General features: G+C 46.1%; 3 protein-coding genes across 4 annotated transcripts; 2 read left to right on the top strand and 1 right to left on the bottom strand.

The window, feature by feature from the left end:
• Nucleotides 1–228: 228 nt before the first annotated feature.
• LOC123080637 (uncharacterized) lies at nt 229–1,022 on the top strand. Its single transcript, XM_044503565.1, has 2 exons — nt 229–562; nt 651–1,022. Exons 1-2 carry the CDS (start codon nt 308–310, stop codon nt 837–839), a joined length of 444 nt encoding a protein of 147 aa, XP_044359500.1. The 5' UTR covers nt 229–307; the 3' UTR covers nt 840–1,022.
• A 219-nt stretch (nt 1,023–1,241) lies between these two features.
• LOC123080636 (BTB/POZ domain-containing protein At2g30600) lies at nt 1,242–6,838 on the bottom strand. Of its 2 annotated transcripts, none has more exons than XM_044503564.1 (13): nt 6,551–6,838; nt 4,866–5,685; nt 4,437–4,769; nt 4,088–4,315; nt 3,629–3,790; nt 2,780–2,992; nt 2,632–2,679; nt 2,482–2,540; nt 2,271–2,403; nt 2,116–2,190; nt 1,939–2,019; nt 1,782–1,850; nt 1,242–1,702 (listed from the first exon to the last, which is right to left on the bottom strand). In XM_044503564.1, the coding sequence occupies exons 2-13, from the start codon at nt 5,667–5,669 to the stop codon at nt 1,490–1,492; spliced, it is 2,418 nt and encodes an 805-aa protein (XP_044359499.1). In that variant the 5' UTR covers nt 5,670–5,685; nt 6,551–6,838; the 3' UTR covers nt 1,242–1,489. The 2 variants fall into 2 exon arrangements, 1 of the variants encoding a protein (XP_044359499.1); XR_006438507.1 differs by having other exon boundaries at nt 1,479–1,702; nt 2,116–2,174.
• Nucleotides 6,839–13,532: 6,694 nt separating this feature from the next.
• On the top strand, nt 13,533–17,828 carry LOC123080635 (protein LIFEGUARD 2). The gene is made up of 4 exons (XM_044503563.1): nt 13,533–13,946; nt 14,455–14,568; nt 17,065–17,222; nt 17,352–17,828. The coding sequence occupies exons 1-4, from the start codon at nt 13,667–13,669 to the stop codon at nt 17,556–17,558; spliced, it is 759 nt and encodes a 252-aa protein (XP_044359498.1). The 5' UTR covers nt 13,533–13,666; the 3' UTR covers nt 17,559–17,828.
• Nucleotides 17,829–18,197: the final 369 nt, after the last annotated feature.

The following is an 18,197-nucleotide window of genomic DNA, read 5'->3' as shown; positions in this document are numbered from 1 at the left end:
AACTGTTGTGTGAAAGTCGAGCGTTTCGACGCAGTGAACGTCCAATAGGCGCTCCTTCTTTACTAACCCGTTCGCCTTGTGCACGGTTGCCGTGGGCTTCAGGCCCATTGGCCGATGGGTTGTCGTAGCCTCGTAGGGCCTAACGGTTAAGCATGCAAGTACCGCTACGATCGGGCGGCTGGGATTAATCGGGGCGACGTGGCGCAGAGGGGAGAATGGATAAGACAAACGCCATCGTCCTACCACACTCTCTGCCCGCGCAGGCAGCCGAGCTGAGCTGAGCCTCTCCAGTCTCCACCGTCCGTCCATGGCTTCTCGAGCCCTCGCCGCTCTGTCCATCCAGCCGCGCCTCGGCGGGAGCGCCTCGGCCCTCGGACGGCCTGCCGTCCGTGTCAGCGCCAGGCCGCCGCGGCGGCGCCGGTCCATGGTGGTGCGGGCCGGCGGGCCGCCGAGCACCAACGTGCTCATCCTCGCCTTCGTGCTCCCGCTCTCGCTCTTCGTCGGCACCCTCGTCGCCGCCGCCCGCGTCGCCGACGACCTCGACGAGCGCTTCCTCCGGGAGGTACGTATTCTGTATGAACAAGCCTCTGCTGATTGGCATGTACTGTAGTACTATCATTCAGAGATAAAATACGTGTGTGCATGTGCAGATGGAGATCAACAAGGCGATACTGGAGGAGAACGAGGCTTCCTCCGAGGAGGCGGCAGACGGCGGCGCAGAGTACGTCGTCGACGGAGACGAGGCCCCGTTGCCGGCGGCGGAGAAGGAGCAGGTCCTTGTCACAGCCACTGGCACTGGCACGCGCGCCAGGAACAGGCCGAAAAGGGAAGTGTATTAGCTTAGCTAGATTTGCACGGAGGGAAATGCTTTGCTACCTTTGAGATGTGTCCGTCAATCAGCCTGTAAATCTTTTGCAAATGTTTCAGTATGATTGATAGCATATACAAGTTAATGCGCTTTCAAAAAAAAAACATATACCCGAGGCGGCCGAAGAACGAATATATGTATGTTTTGAGGTATATATACCAAGGAGCTGAAGCGCTTCAGAACTGTTTTTTCAGAGATACCATACATCCATGCTGTCGATCATATCACATGCATAGTGGTGTAGTGACTAATGAGAAAGTTGTGCAACGGTGAAATTTGTGTCTTTTAAGAGAACATCGTAAAGAGATACTGATGAAGCGAGGTACTACATTTTCAGGTTTTACAATTCAACTTTCACCACGACAACTAGGGAGAAGCAAAATAAACAGACATTTATTCCAACTTTTTTTTTTTGCAGAAGCATTTATTCCAGCTTATTACAAGTATCCTTTTATGAACTCTATGTACCACATGCTTGTACCAGTTTGTGTATGTCAAGCAAGAGGTGTTTGTGCTGTGTGTAAACAGTGATACATACAGTGTCGTCATTCTTTGTAACATCTGGTGCAGTTTTATAACTTTCAAAACGACGAAAACATCTTACACAAGACCTGTCTCCGTCTAGCGGAAGTAGCCGTAGAGCTCCAGGAAGCAGATGCAGAGGTTCCAGGTGTTACTGGTCGTCGGCCCCGTCAGAGCAAGCCGGAAGAACCGGAACGGCAGCAGCGCCGACGGGCCTGTGATCGGCCACGACGCAAACTGTCCTGGCTGGCAAATGGCCCGCTCGTCCTCGTTAACAATGAGGCTTGTCCAGTTCTCACCATCCATGGATCCCTGACATGCGCGATGCATGGTTAGCTCATGTCAACCATTCAGCTCTCAGGAGAAACGCAAAGCAAAGAAAGATTTGTACCTGAAGAACCCAAGACCTCATAAATGCCGTAGAACCATCCTGCCTTACCGTGTAGTAGTTGCACATAAGCTGCACGAAAACAGAACACAGTAACTTAACGTCTTTGCTCAAATCAAACAAAAGAACCTTTTTTCTTTTATTTCTTCACATACACAACCTGGTGGTCCTGTCCAATGTCTACCATCCACCAAGAACACTTCTTGCCATCTTCGTCTCGAGGCCCAGCAAAACAAGTCCCCTGATGTCATGTGTCCTAACATGTCAACTTTATCCCATGCAAGGGAAAATTATACTAAAAAAAATGTTTTCCAATCATTCTCAACAACATCAATACCTGGTAATTTTTTGAAACCAGAGCCTTTGGATCCGTGTACCTCGAATTTGGGCTGCTTGCTGTGACAGTGATATTCTGGTCGCAGAGAATTAGATCCACTGAAAACCCGAGTTACTTCTATGTTGAATACTCACAAACACAAACCTCTCTCTTACCTTGGCTAAAACAGGATTGATCCATTGATGCTTCCCGAATGACGTCCCAGCATAGTAGATCACACCATTGTTATCACCATCAGAAATATACTGAAGCTCTCTATAGCTTGAGCGTCTATGTAGAAATCTCTCACTGGAAGGTTTAAGGTTCATAAATATTCAGGCATACCAACCCTTACTGAACTTGGTAAATGCATTAACATATACTGACCATTTGTTTGTCATCATCATCCATGGACCAGCATTAGAGAACTCAATGGCTTCTGCAACCTGTTATCCAACAAGTAAATCAGCTGTACAGTTCCTGTGTAGGATAACATACCCTGACGTGCCAAAAAAATGGATCTATATAATTACTAACCAACTGTCTGAATAGTTCTATGTGCTTTGCTAGGTTACTTTTCTCCATCTGCAGAGAACCAACAAGTGTTTATTAGGAGCAAAACAAACATTCAGCAGAAGGTTAAAACTGATCCATGATAGGACAATATAAAAACAACCGGTAGTACCCGCTGAAGGAGAGACGGCGGCATTAAAGGGAACCGCACAAATGGTAGTAAAGTATTGATGGCCGTGAGCCTCTCTCCAAAGAGCTGCTCTGGTGTTGAAGTGCTTAATAGCTTATCTACAGAACTCCAGTAAAAAGTTTCACAAGCCTCCATACACCATGTTAAGATGGCATCCAGAACCTTCTCTTCCGATGTCACAGTCATATCACCTTGCTGCAAAATTACTACTAATATGACCAATGTCGACAAGAAAAACTAGCTAAACTTCTCAGCAACGCAGTCCATTTAGGACAAATCTTATGCATGCCATTTCGCAACTCGCAAGAAACTTAGCATGCAGTTCCGTACAGATTTATTCAACTATGTAATCCTTAACTTTAATACATGTCACTGATGTTCAGCATATGTTGGCAAAACCAACATTTGAAATAATAAAAGAGAGCTTTCACCATCCATACCCAACCAAGATGACATTCGTTTTTATTCTGTTTCAACAGGTGCAGGTTGATCAACAGATTCCACCCAACAATTGTAGGATTGGATTACTACTGAAAAGTTACCATTTTACAAAGACTACAGGAAGAAACCTTTGCTTGGTAGGAAAAGTCCGAAATTAGATATGGGATTTCTTTTGAAGAGCTTTATCAACACAGTTATAATCCTTAAGTTGTTTCTAGTAACATCACTGCACTTGTGGGAGGTGACAGTTGAAGCAATCTATTACAGCTTTCGAATGTGATGCTCAATCTCAGTGGTCTGGTCACCTTATATCTATTTTCTCATGGACGTCATTCGTATTTGGCCTGACTGCAGGGCAATTGATAAAATGAAAACAGTATTCCAACTTGCCTGAAGAATATCCTTAAACGTTGCCTCATCTAACAGCACAAAGTCCGTGCAAGCAGTTGTGCAATAATCAAAGTGTGTTGCAAAATTCTGTTTGCACATTTCTTCAAGCAGTTTACAAGATGATATTGATGACACTGCTTGTAATACTGAACATACTGTGTCCTGCAATAAACTTTCAGGGGTCAGTCTATGCCGAGCCAGCTAGCAAGTTCACCAAATGTGCACAAGCCATATCCCTTAAATTCGGAAAAATAAGCTTCTTCCAGTAGAACAGTCGAATCCTGCATGTATAATGCAGATGGAAATTTGTATCAATATCTTAAAGAATTGAATTCTGAGGCTAATGGCCCCACTTGTACAACCAGCACAGGCCCGCGTCAAGTCTTGAATAGCAACAGATAAAAGTTACTAAATTGCATCACTTGGTGTACCATTCTATGTAAGAGAAAGCAAAGGTACCTCTGAAAGGAATTCCATAATTCTTTTACAGCATTCAAACTGAAGAACAGTGATGCCGAACTGATCTGATAATAAGAGCAGCTGAACCAATGCAGGTGTGATATACCGGTTATCCACTTTAAGTTCCCCACTGTACATAAACTGAAGGAGGAGAGAAAATGCTTCAGCAGAAGCATCTTCGAAAAATACATTCGGAGCACTGCTTTCTTTCATCCCATTTGTGAACATCTGCATAAGTATACTATTATCTTTGATTACGCTAAGTTCGATGCACTATGCCAAAATGTGAATATTGGAAACCAACAAAGAAAAAACCAGAAACAAATACAATGTCGGGACGAAGATGTACCTTGGCGAATGGCATGCTCCACAAGCTAAGGACTAGTTTGTGAGCCTTGGCAACAAAACCTTGTCCACTAACAAAGATATTTATATCACTATGCTCACCACTTGCAAGGAATTGTTTGATTTTCTGCACAGTCACTGGAGCCTTGAAAGGGAAATAATCAACTTGATGGGCTTGAGATCCACTACTTGATACTTCTAAGTTTCTACTAGACACAGAGAGATCATTATCCATCTTAGTAAAACAGTCGAGCATTTCTTCACAACGTTTTACCAAAGGTTTAACTTTAAATTGTAAGCTCAACTCCAGCAGTGAATCCAGTTGCCATTCCGCAATCTGCGTTAACCCCAAAATAAGAGCACACTATACATTAACGGTCTCCACCATTGCATAATTTCAATATAAGAGCATTTGAAACAAATTGAAGCTTACCTGAGTAGACCCTGTATAGATATACTCAAGAAGCGAGTGGAGAACTGGGTAGGAGAATGACGGAAGCTCGATGGCAGTTCCACTCATTGAGATAAAATCAAACTCTCCAGAAGCAGCCAAGACAATTTTGTGCGCAGGGACAACCTTTCTTTCACTACCAACAACGAACATAGCATCGGAGAAATCCCAGCTCTCAAGAAAGTCTGCAATCACCCTTTGCTCACAGCCATCTTTTGATTCTTCATTTTTAGCATGACCTCCTTCCCCGTGCCGGTCAGCATATGCATACTCAATTTGGCTCCAACGGATGCTGTTTTGAGGAGCTGATGGAAGAACACTTATATTTCGGTAGCCCACGTGCTTGTCCCAGCTGGATAATCCGACATACTGAACATTTCGGTTGGGTTCAGGGTCGAGCCACTGGAAGAGGACATTGTTGTTTGGATGCCTTCCTTGTCCAATGCTTATCAATCCATCATAGATGCTGATCCAGTAGCTCTGGAAAGATGATGAGCGGCATAGGCCGACTCCAGCTTCATCGACAACAGTCCTTCCGTCCACTTCAATCTTCAACCTTTTGTTCCTATGGCTACCCAGGATGACAGCGTAATGACGGCTGCTGTCCATTTTGTAGTGGTAGTGCTGGCTCCCAGGTTGTTCACGGAACACCAGGGTAACATCATTCTGGGCAGATGCCTCAAACGCAATGCACCCTCGCCCCGCCTCCAGAAACCGGAACTCCTCGCCCCAAGCACACTTGAAGGGGGCAACTGTTAGGGATCTTTTTTTGTCTTCTACTCTCATTGTGCAAGCAGTTTAACTGAAAAGATGAGGACAACAACACGCCATGATCAGTAGCACCACAAATAACAACAGCAAGTGGATGCACAATATAGGTAGAAAAATAGGAGAGTAGTAGCCAGTCAGATAGCTATGGAGGTACAGAAGAAATTTCAGAACATACAGAAATCATATCAGACACAGAAGGGTACGACCTAGCATCAGGGGCTGATCTAGGGGGGGGGGGGGGGGGGGGGGGGGGGCGTGGTTCTTTCAGCTTAAGTCTCTCTTCGCATAGAAACATTGGTGAAAAGAAAGCCCCTGAGAAACCCTAGACTGTAACCATATCCTGATTAATGGACATGTGTTATCGCTTACTGTCTTACTGAAGAATATGAGCAAGAAACGAATTCCTCTGCACTTCCCTTGGATTATTTTTGGCCTAAAATTCAGAAGCTGAAACAAACCTTGGATTTGGTTTTGGTCACAGTTAATAGCATCATTATTAAGGACGGTTTCTTGCCTAACTGAGAAAGGAAACAAACTGCAAACATTAAAGAATCTACGAATTTATGTCCGGTAACAAATGGGCAGACATGGGACTGGAGTGATCATACATTTTATCTCCTGTATTTGGGCTTGGCACCTCAACAAACTCAGACACATGCTCACACAGAGTACGCACAAATTGACACCAAGAGCAAGCTCGTGTACATATAAATTGACACCAATAGCAAGTTGATGGTAACATACAAGGGCAGATTCTATTCTGGCCATATATGCAAGAGCAAATTCCTTTTGTAGATACACAACTTTATATGACAGCAAATTTCATCACTAGGCTATCCCAGAACAATCCGTTCTATAATAGCTACAGAAAGGGGAAAAAAGAAATCCTCCCTCACCTTGTCACAGCTGGTACGGCGGGGACCAGGCGAGCAGCGGCCTGATTTCGGTGAAACGGAGAGGGGACCAGGCGGCCTCGACGCGGAGGCCGACGGACGACCCCGGGATGACGCGCGGGCGGCGTGCGGGGCGACGGCGTCGGGCGGGCGGAGGCGCGCCGCGGGGCGACGCGACGCTGTCAGCAGGTACGGATCGGGTACGGGATTAGCGGCGATTTGGGAAATTGCCCGCTAGGGTTCCATTCCAGCTGCGGGACAGTGTGCGTCCTATCGTCGTTTAGTTTTTTTGTATAACAACGGCAATAATATCAGTAATCAGTGGGAGGAATAATGAATCTCAGCCGTCCAGCGAGTGACGAGACGGATGGGGGCGAGGACGCCGTCCGTTGACTCAAGTTGCAAGCTCCTCCCTGCTCGTTTGGCAAAATCCAGACTTCAAATCCAAATTTTATGTTTGGTTGGCACTAGGATTTTGAGGTGAAATCCTTACCGACACAAATAAGCAACGATATAAACATTGGACCTCTGCTGTTCACATGTACAACGGTGTTTTGCAACCGCAAGTCTCGCACTCCCATGTATCGGCCATCACGGACGTAAGTAGCTTCACGTTATACAAAGAAGGGCACGCTAAGCTACCGTCGATTGATCCTTGCTCGGCGGAACTACAACTTGCCTTGCCGATCACTGCTGCTATTATAAGGAACGAGTTCGGCTAGTACATGGTTTAGCGGGTGAAGAATGCCCTAGCTAGGCAATGGCTTCGACGACGGTAGCTTTGGTGATCCAAAATTCGGTGGCGTAGCGTCGTCTCCCCTTCCTGGTTCCACTTTGCTCTTGCAGCGGTGAACAGGCCAGCCCCCCCCCCCCCCCCCCCTTGCATCACCACCACGCCAATGTTTTTTTGTGCAGCCCTCCCCGGCGCCTTCATGGGGGATCGGCCTACCCTAAACCGGTCGCCCCTAGATGGCAATTAAGAACGTTCAGGAGATGGGAATGCCCTTGGCCTGGCGGCGGGGATTCCCGACCGGTGGTGATGGATTCCAATGGCGGCGAATCTCATGGGTGGTGGTGGTTGAAGGAGACGCGGACGTTGGGCGTGAGCGGATTTGTGAGATGACGGGGTGTTGGACGCAATTTGGTTTTTCATACTGCTTCAATCAGCTGGATTTGTTGAATGATTTTCCTAGATAGACAAACACGTTCATGTTGAAATTCACAAACGAATTCCGCGAATTCAAACCCAAATGATGGGTGCCAAACAAGCTTTCACGAAGTGACATTTTTCTCCAGAGAAAAGATTCCCAAAGTCCATCTCATATATGATACTCCATCCACTCCATATTTTTTATGGAATGAAGGGAGTATTGTATTTATCAAGGAAAAGAGTAGACAATATAATATAATCAAAGGACAACAGGACACAATATGACCTGTAAAAAATAAAATTACAACAAAAGGCATACTAGTCATCTCCTTCATTCTCTTGTTTGTCGCCTGCTGGAGCTTGAAAAATACACTAAACATACATTAAAGGATAGGGACACTTACAAACGTGCTCGCTATACAATACTTTGAAGACGACGATAGCCACTCGCTACTAACAACGAGATCCGTGGCCGCTAAAGGAATGTCGGTTGGGGCGACACCACACACAACACGAACTTGCAATCCTATACCACCAATCAAGAGGGTTGTAGAAACCAGACCTTGTCACAAAAGCATAAAATTGAAGAGGCCGAAGTCGCCGCGTCAATAACCACTCTACTGCTTTTCTTCATAGACACAACAACTGCCAACATCCAAAGAGAACCAACAGATCTAGCGACACCGACCCTCATGGGCATTCATTGGGTTCAAATGTATTATCGTATGATAAGAGCATCTACAACCGAACCTAACTAATATGACCCCCTAAATGTCTGCGGGCGCGCCCGAGCGCGTCCGCGGACAATGACCGGTCACTTCTCAAAAGTCCGCTTGCACAAATGGATACCTCATTAGCAAATCCCAAAATCCATACAATTACATGCAATGTAAAACCTACTCCAAATCTTCGTCGACGGCCATCCTCCAATTCTTTGTTGTTCCCTTCTGTGCCCATGTCCGACAGCCGTGAGGCCTAGGAATTAAAGGTCCAGTCACCGGCGAGAAAGAGTAGGACATGAGACATAGGATAGAAGTCATCGCCGTCCATTCCCTACTCTTCATCATCGGAGCCCATGGGCCTGGACGCCGCTGGTGGAGGTGAGATCGATGATGGACTAGGATGGGCGAGCCTCACGGTTGCGGCGCCAGGGAATGTCGGTCACCCTTTGCGGCTACGCCCAACCGACGGTGTACGCCTCCACCTCCGCGAAATCGGCCTCGAGGGCTACTGTGGCCTCCTGCGCCCTCTGTCTCACATATGGCGGGCACGCCTCGCGTCTGCAGTGGACGTGCCGTAGGCATTTGCCTCCGACAAAGAGACCGACTCCGTGCGGATGACGCGCCGCCACCCCTGGGTTGGGCGCCAAACGGAACACACCACCTCCAGCAAGGCGGCAGTCACGTGCCTCGAGACGGGTCCAAGCGCCATTTGCGCGGACGCAATGGATTCCCGCCATATCGAGTTTGACTGATGTCCAGCGGACTCCTCTTGGGAGCGGTGAAGAGCCGTGTGGACAGCCATCTCCTCCTCGGCCCCGCATGGGACGAGGTCCCAATCGATGGATCTGAAGATCTCAGAGTCGGATCAGCTGCCCATCATGCCGGACAAGGCTGGAGATCGCCGTAACGGAGCTTGGGGCGGAGTGGAGTGACTAGGGTTTCGTCCGTAATGCGGATGGAGATGAATATATGTGGGGTCGGATGTGGTGTGTTAGTTCCACTAAGGATAAAAATTTAGTTCATAGGTGTCTCGGTGATGAGCTGGATATAAAGACAATATACTATCAGCATTATGTCACGTTGCTTAATGCAATGCCTTTTTTTACTTAATATTTGAGATCCATGTTGTATAGCGGTCTTGGAGTGGAGTATCAGCTATAGATGCAGTTGGATAATACTCTATAAATATAATGATGTAATGTTTATATACAACCATGACATCCATAATTGTAATCATAAGAACTGCAATTTAATTGATACACAATTGTAATTTGTTCATCACGTCTATGCTATATCCTAGTCCATTCACTCCTTATTGTTTTCAACCACATCAAGACTCTTTCTTTATTGTTTACAATCTGATTTGGTTATTTATTTTGCTTGCATTCATCAATTCCGACCACACTATACGTTAATCCTTATAACTAGCAAGGCTAATGGGACTAATAACCTAAACCAAGAACTACTCTAAGTGTGTGCATGTACTGATCATTGAGTGCAATCCAAGCACTCTTACTGGTTGGATAAATCTTGATCCTCAAATGAGGGGAAAACTTTCTGCTAGCTATATGGCCCTTCTCCTAGGAGCCCAACAAACTTCCAAGTAGGGAAGTAGCAATACACTCCCACATAGTGATGCCGATTTAGTCATGTGGATCCCACTTATGCACAAAAAGGATTCCTCACTTCCCAGCATGGAATTATAAAAAGAAAGATATATTTACTGTTCGCTCCCTCATGATGGGCATTCGGGTACCCTGAACCAGAGTTGAATTAACCGAATTGTTGGGTATCTTCATGTTAGGGGTCGGGTTTTGATTCCTTCCTATTCGGTCTTCGGGTTCCACTCTTAAAAACCTTAAATAACCAAATTGACCGATATTTTAGTAGCCCATGTTGTGCGGCCTAGTTAAATGAAATCCAAGCCCAGGTCCGCACAACATGAGACGAAGGGCCACAGGCCTCAGACTCGCATCGCACGGTGCTACTCGCTTCTCTCTCTGCTTCTTGACTCTCTACCTCTCGCCCTAACCCTAGCGTTAGCGGCGGGGTGATGTCTACTACACAACTTGTTCTTGTAGACTCGTGTTGGGCCTCCAAGCGCAGAGTTTTGTAGGACAGTAGCAAATTTCCCTCAAGTGGATGACCTAAGGTTTATCAATCCGTGGGAGGCGTAGGATTAAGATGGTCTCTCTCAAACAACCCTGCAACCAAATAACAAAGAGTCTCTTGTGTCCCGAACACACCCAAAACAATGTCAAATTGTATAGGTGCACTAGTTCGGCGAAGAGATGGTAATAAAAGTGTAGTATGGATGGTAGAAATATTTTTTTATAATTTGAATAAATAAAAACAGCAAGGTAGCAAACGATAAAAGTGAGCACAAACGGTATTGCAATGCTTGAAAATGAGGCCTAGGGTTCATACTTTCGCTAGTGCAATCTCTCAACAATGCTAATCTAACTGGATCATATAACCATCCCTCAACGTGTGATGAAGAATCACTCCAAAGTTCTTATCTAGCGGAGAACATAAGAAGAAATTATTTGTAGGGTACGAAACCACCTTAAAGTTATTCTTTCCGTTCGATCTATTCAAGAGTTCGTACTAAAATAACGCAAAGTTATTCTTTCTGTTCAATCTATCCAAGAGTACGTACTAAAATAACACCATATGATACGCATCAACCAACTCTAATGTCACCTAGATACTCCAATGTCACCACAAGTATCCATGAGTTAATTATATGATACGCATCAAACAATTTCAGATTCATAATACTCGATCCAACACAAAGAACCTCAAAGAATGCCCCAAGATTTCTACCGGAGAAACAAGGACGAAAATGTGCATCAACCCTATGAATAGATTACCCCAATGTCACCTCGGGAATCCGCGAGTTGAGTGCCAAAACATATATCAAGTGAACGAATATAATACCCCATTGTCACCACGAGTATTCATATGCAAGACATATATCAAGTGCTCTCAAATCCATAAAAGTATTCAATCCGATAAAACGAAATCTCAAAGGGAAAACTCAATTCATCACAACAAGATAGAGAGGGAGATACACCATATGATCCAACTATATTAACAAAGCCCGTGATACATCAAGATCGTGCCATCTCAAGAACACGAGAGAGAGAGAGAGAGAGAGAGAGAGAGAGAGAGAGAGATTAAACACATAGCTACTGGTACAAACCCTCAACCCCGAGGATGGACTGCTCCCTCCTCATCATGGTGGCCGCCGGGATGATGAAGATGGCCATCGGTGATGATTTCCACCTCCGGCAGAGTGCCGGAACGGGGTCTAGAATGGTTTTTCGTGGCTACATAGGCTTGCGACGGCGAAACTTCTGATCTAGGGTTATTTCTGGGGGTTTCTGTATTTATAGAATTTTTTGGCGTTGGTTTCACGCTAAGATGGGCCTCGAGGTGAGCACAACCCACCGGGGCAAGCCAGGCCCCTCTGGCGCGCTGTGGTGGGTTGTGCCCTCCTCGTGGCTCTTCCGGCTCTCCCACGAAGCTTCGGGGGTCTCTTTTGTTCTGAAAAAATCGGCAAAAAGCTTCAGCTCATTTGAAGAATTTTCATTTCTGCACCAAAAACAACACCACGGTAGTTCTGCTGAAAACAGCGTCAGTCCGGATTAGTTCCATCCAAATCATAGCAAAACCATATAAATTTGTTGTAAACATGGCATGAATACTTCATAAATTATAGATACGTTGGAGACGTATCACGGGGGCCGGTGGCGCCTGCATGGCTGCACTGCTGCCGCTGAATGGCAGCTGCTGCTCATCAGCTCGTTCGTCGTGATGTCGGCCGCCACAAAGGAAAGGACGACCGACGAAGCGTGACGCCCTAACCCCAATCCCGACCGTTGACGTGTGCTGCAACGACGCCGATTGCAGGAGCCGAGGGGGATGAAAAGTGTTGGAGTCAGCGATGGCAACTTGAGTCCCACTCCGGACTCCCCATCTCCTTCATCTTGTCTCATGTATGTTTATGTTGCACGATTTATTGCTGGAGCCGAAGGCAACGAGAAGAGCTGGAGTTAGCGACGGCAATGTGAGTCCCAACGTGAGCCGGAGTCAGCGGCGACGGTTGAACCTATCACCTATTATTGTCAAATTAATGTCATGTTTGCTGAATTTGTGCACAGCTCTATTTGAACTTTTGCTACTGTGATTGTCAGGCTAATGTCATGTTACTAGCAAGATGTTGGTTGTGCACTGTTTTATTTGTACTCTGAATTTGCTTTACTGCATTTGGTCTGAATATTTCGGTGTTTATTTTCTTTGGGTACTTGAATTATCGGAACCGAAATTTTTGGGTAATTTGGGCTCGGGTATTTTTTTCTTGACTAAATTTTAGTTTTCATTTTGGACTAACCGAATTACCCGTAAACTGATAGAACATAATTACCCGAACGCCCAGGGTGAACGCTCCCATTGCCATATGCTTGTCTCGACCAAATTTCAAAGATAAAGCTGGCTTGCTAGCTCGACAGGGTTTTCAAACATGGAAGCCGGGTCGAAGGGGCAATGGCCCCCTTTGAAAAATTGCAACGCGGGCAGCCAAAATCCACAGCTCAGCCTGCATTACATCAACCGGACCACACAAGGCACTCGTGCAAGAGGGAAAAATCCATGCAAGCATCCAAACACGTCCGGCTGGGTTGTCATAGTGATATTGTAAGATGTCCTTTTTTTTCCATTTCCCATGTGAAAAAAAATTACTCAAAAAATCCAAAAGAAAAACATTTTAGTCGCCCTGACCCACCGTGGACCGTGCTCACGCGCGTCGACCGCGCAACGGCTCAAACGCGTGCCCCGCTGGATTCGCTCCACGCCATCTCGTTCATCACCGTGTCGCCGCCTACCGGGCCCCAACGCCCCTCTCCACCAATCCAAAATTCGAAACCGCTGGAGAAAAAACCACGTCCGTCTCCACAGCCACACAAGATGTGTGGGTCCCACCTGTATGCCGAGCCGCTATTTTTTTTCTAAGAGGGAACCAGGAAACATTCCCACGGCACCCCCTGCATGTGTCTGACTAGTGGGCCCAGCAGGTCGTCGGTTGAGCACTAGAGTCTTCTCAGCGCATCGTCGTCGCCGTCCCCAGTTCCCCCGTTCACTTTGCTCCTCCCCTCCCTCCCCTCTCGCCTTCCGCCACGCCCGCGAAAACCCTACCTCCGGAGGCCGCTTCCCTTCCCTTCCCCGGTCACCGCACCGCCGGGCGAGATGATGGGGTACCAGAAGGGCGTCGACATCGAGGCGGGGACCTCCGGCGGCGGCACCGGCACCACCGCGCCGACCCGGGGGCTGTACCCCGGGATGACGGAGAGCCCGGAGCTGCGCTGGGCTCTCATCCGGAAGATCTACGTCATCCTCTCCCTGCAGCTCCTCCTCACCGCCGTCGTCGCCGCCGTCGTCGTCAAGGTCCGCGCCATCCCGCACTTCTTCGTCTCCTCCAGCGCCGGCCTCGGGCTCTACATCTTCCTCATCATCTTCCCCTTCATCGGTGAGGCCTCGAACCAGCACTCCCTCCCTCTGTTCCGTTACGAATTTGTTCCTGGGGTTTCGGTCCGATCCGATTGCCGGCAGGGTTTCCGCGACCGCGAGCGTCTCGAATATATTCCGTTCTTATTATTGCATTTCCTTTTAGAAATCAGTGTTTAATTCGCACCAATTTATACCCGATAACGATAGCTGTATGCGTGCGATTTAGTCATGAGGGTCTTGGTGAGAGGACTGGACTAGCTTTCCCTTTGCGTGCTCTGCTCTGCTCTGTACTCCATTACCTTTGAGATGTTCTGCTCTTTACTATTACCTTTGAGATGCCGTCGCGTACCCGCAAAGCTATGGATGTGTTGTAGTACTTACAAGTTACAACTCCTGAATTTTGCATGAACGCCCCATGTACTACTCTTAATTTTGCTTTACTAGAATGGGACGTGGTTGCTTTGTGAATTTACAGCTGGTATGATCTGTTAGTACTAATTAAAATGCTTGTTAATTTTTGTACACAGTGCTGTGCCCGTTGTACTTCTACCGCCAGAAGCACCCGGTCAACCTGCTGCTGCTTGGCGTCTTCACAGTGGCCATCAGCTTCGCTGTGGGCATGACATGTGCCTTTACTAGCGGTAAGTGTCTTCTCACCATGTACTCTGCTCTGCTGCTTATGTAAATCAGCATCCTCTAATGCCCCTCTCATTAATTGTGTTAATTCATTGCATATGACTTGTAGATATTTTCCCACTATTAGTTAGTCACTACTACGTACGGCAAGTGGATATTTCCTACGTACGGAGTAGCTATTATTGTGAAGCATTATGTTTGTGTGTGGACTGGGTTCAGAAATACATGTGCGGCCAATTTGTCATGGCCATGCAAATGATACACACTCAGGCAGCCCATGTGACTATCATTGATGCATTTTCCCAGTCTGTTGAGGGCCAAGTTGTAGCTGTCGGTCACCTTTTATGATATGCTTGTCTGAGTTGAGCATTTGCAATATTAGCAGCTAGTAGGATTGCTTTCCGAGAAGACCTTGCTTTGCTATTCTCAGCCGCTACTTGTCGAACTAAAAAATTAGCAAATAGCAGTAACCTTTGCTTTTCATAGAACATTGGTTGGATCGTACATATTTATTTACTGTTTCTTCCTGCCACTATTTGTTGTAAGATACATAGTGATGTAATAGTATCAATTTGATCTGAAGGGCCGTTTGATCCTAATAATAGGCCAGCCAATCTGCTCAAGTTGGCATGGTTTTAGCAAGGACGTGCTCAAGTTGGCATGGTTTTAGCAAGGACGTGGTTTAGGTTGCACGACTAGCTTAAACTTTTATCGAAATAAAAGGGATTTTCACATGATATATCATACAACTGTGACAAGACAATAGATGCTTCATGGGTTCAGATACATGTGCCACTGCCTGGCAGCCCATGTAGCTGTAGTTGATGCATTTTCCCGGCCTGTGTTGAGGCCCAAGTTATAGCTGCTGGTCAGCATTTATGATTGAGATATATGTGTCTGAGTTCATCTGAAGTATTACTTTTTGTGAAGACCTTGCTTTGCTATTTTCAGCTTTTACTTTTTGAAATCAGAAATTAGCAAACAGTAACCTTCGCTTTTCATAGAAGTATAGAACATTGGTTGGATCATGCATATTTATTTACTGTTTCTTCCGGCCACTATTTGTTGTAAGATACATAGTGTTGTGATAGTATCAATTTGATCTGAAGGGCCGTTTGGCCCAATAATATGCCAGCCAACCTGCTAAAGTTGGCATGGTTTTGGCACGGACGTGCTTTAGTTTGCGCGACTAGCTTAAACTTTTATCAAAATAGAAGGGATTTTTACATGATATATCAGACTAGTGTGGTGTCAAGACAATAGATGCTTAATAGGTTATTTTAAGGGTACTCCATGCATGTGCTGATTAAGAGCCTGTTCGGAAGCTCTCCCGACTCTCAACTCCGCTCCGCAAGAGGAGCTGGGTTCGAGCCGCTCCGCGCGATTGTGCTGGCACTCCCTCCGCTCCGGGAGCTGCAGTGGGGGAGCGGAGGGGGTCCGAACAGGGCCTAAATCTCATTGGATTGAAGTGATAGAAAATACATAACCTTTTGATTTAGACAAAGTTATGTTGTCAGGCACTCTGTGATCTGTCATCCATTTGTGCTTGCGTCAGCGTTCATACCACTCCATTTTGGGGTTGTACCAATTCCAAGGCATCCCACTATTATTATGACACGTTTTGTTTGCATGTGGACTCGGTTCAGAAATACACACTGTCAATTTGCCATGGCCATGCAAATGGTAGACACTGCCAGGCAGCCCATGTGACTATAGTTGATGTGTTTTCCAGTCTGTGTTGAGGGCCGATTTGTAGTTGTTGGTCACTTTTTGACAAGACCTGTTATTTTCAGCTGTTATTTTTGAACTAAGAAATTAGCAAACATTAACCTTTGCTTTTCATAGAACATTGGTTTCATCTTGCATATTTATTTACCGTTTCTTCCGGCCACTATCTGTTGTAAGATACATATTGTTGTGGTAGTATCAATTTGATCTGAAGGGTCGTTTGGTCAAATAATAAGCCAGCCAACCTTCTCAAGTTGACATGGTTTTGGCAAGGACGTGGTTTAGATTGCACCACTAGCTTAAACTTTTGTTGAAGTAAAAGGGATTTTCACATGATATGGTGACTTCATAGGTTATTTTAAAGGTACTTCATGCATGTGCTGGTTAAATCTCATTGGATTAAAGCGATTTGATTGAAAATACATAATCTTTCGATTTAGACAAAGTTATGTGCTGTTTTTCTGTCATCCATTTGTGTTTGGGGTTGTACCAGTTCTGAGGTTCGCTCTAGCTTGTACCACATCCAACGAGGTTGCTGATAGTTTGCTTCTTCAATGCGTCACTGCCATTTACTTCAGATTTTAGCATGCACGTGTTTTTATTGTTTGGTCAGATTTACATGAAAGTTTCTTTTGGAAAGGCATGTTTGAGATGATAAGAAAGCAATTAGTTCATTTAGTAGCTAATTTTCCCTGCTTTTGTGATGCACTCCCTGTGTAAACTAATGTAAGATGTTTGCTGTGCGTCGCTGAAATGGTCCACCCTGTGCACAGGCAAGGTCATTCTGGAGGCCGCGATTCTTACAACAGTGGTTGTCTTCAGCCTCACTGCTTACACCTTCTGGGCCGCAAAGAGGGGCCAGGACTTCAGCTTCCTTGGTCCTTTCCTATTTGCTTCTCTCATCATGTTGCTCGTCTTTGGGTTCATTCAGGTCAGATCGATGCCTATGCGGCTCGCATTAATATTAATTCCCTTCTCTGGTTAATTACGTGTCGTCCATTTATCAGTCTTCTCTATTACTCTACATTAAGTACTGATCAAGGCTTCTTTAAATATGCAGATCCTCTTCCCGATGGGCAAGCTCTCTCACATGATCTATGGCGCATTGGCGGCACTCATCTTCAGTGGCTACATTGTCTATGACACGGACAACATCATCAAGCGTTACACCTACGACGAGTATGTCTGGGCCGCCGTCTCGCTCTACCTTGACGTCATCAATCTGTTCCTGGCCCTGCTGACCCTGTTTAGGGCGGGTGACAGCTAAGCGCATCGCCCTGTGGCTTGAAATCCCGTGGACGAATTTGGTATCCCGACGAGTCCTTGACTTGAAGAATTGTATAGGCTGGTATCGCTGGCACGGTGAAGATGTTGCTTAGCTTAGTTGAGTTGATCCCTAGTAGAGAGGAAACATATGAAAACTGTGCAATCGGTTCTATGGATGGTGGATGTGATGCTGGGTTGGTGGTGTTGCTGCGTGTACGGTATCGTTTATTACTATCACTGTTTCTGATATCATTTCTATCTCTACACTGCACGTTAACCAGAGTGGCGCGGTGGCTAGCTTGGCCATCTCCGTCTCAGGCCAGACGAGAGGTCTCATGTTTGAACAATAGCCAAATCCTGTATGAAGGATAGCTGTGTTACGTATAGGTACCCACTCAGCACTGTATATGGACTGTTATTCACGAATAACCAGCGAGTTCGAGGACTGTAGGTGCAGTAAGAAGTTAATGACAGTTTGAAACATTTGTTTTTCTTTCTTCTCCCCGAAGAAAGAAAAGGCGATATCGCCTCCGGTGTCTCCCCTTTGCTAGCGACTTTGGTTGTCAGGGGCGAGGGGGGTCATCTGATCCACGTGTGTGGCTCAATTTTAGGCTTTCGTAGTTTAGTTTAAGTTTTTATT

The sequence above is a fragment of the Triticum aestivum genome, chromosome 3D, assembly GCF_018294505.1.
Source record: "Triticum aestivum cultivar Chinese Spring chromosome 3D, IWGSC CS RefSeq v2.1, whole genome shotgun sequence".
NCBI lineage: Eukaryota > Viridiplantae > Streptophyta > Magnoliopsida > Poales > Poaceae > Triticum > Triticum aestivum.
This window is presented reverse-complemented; position numbering and strand designations above follow the sequence as displayed.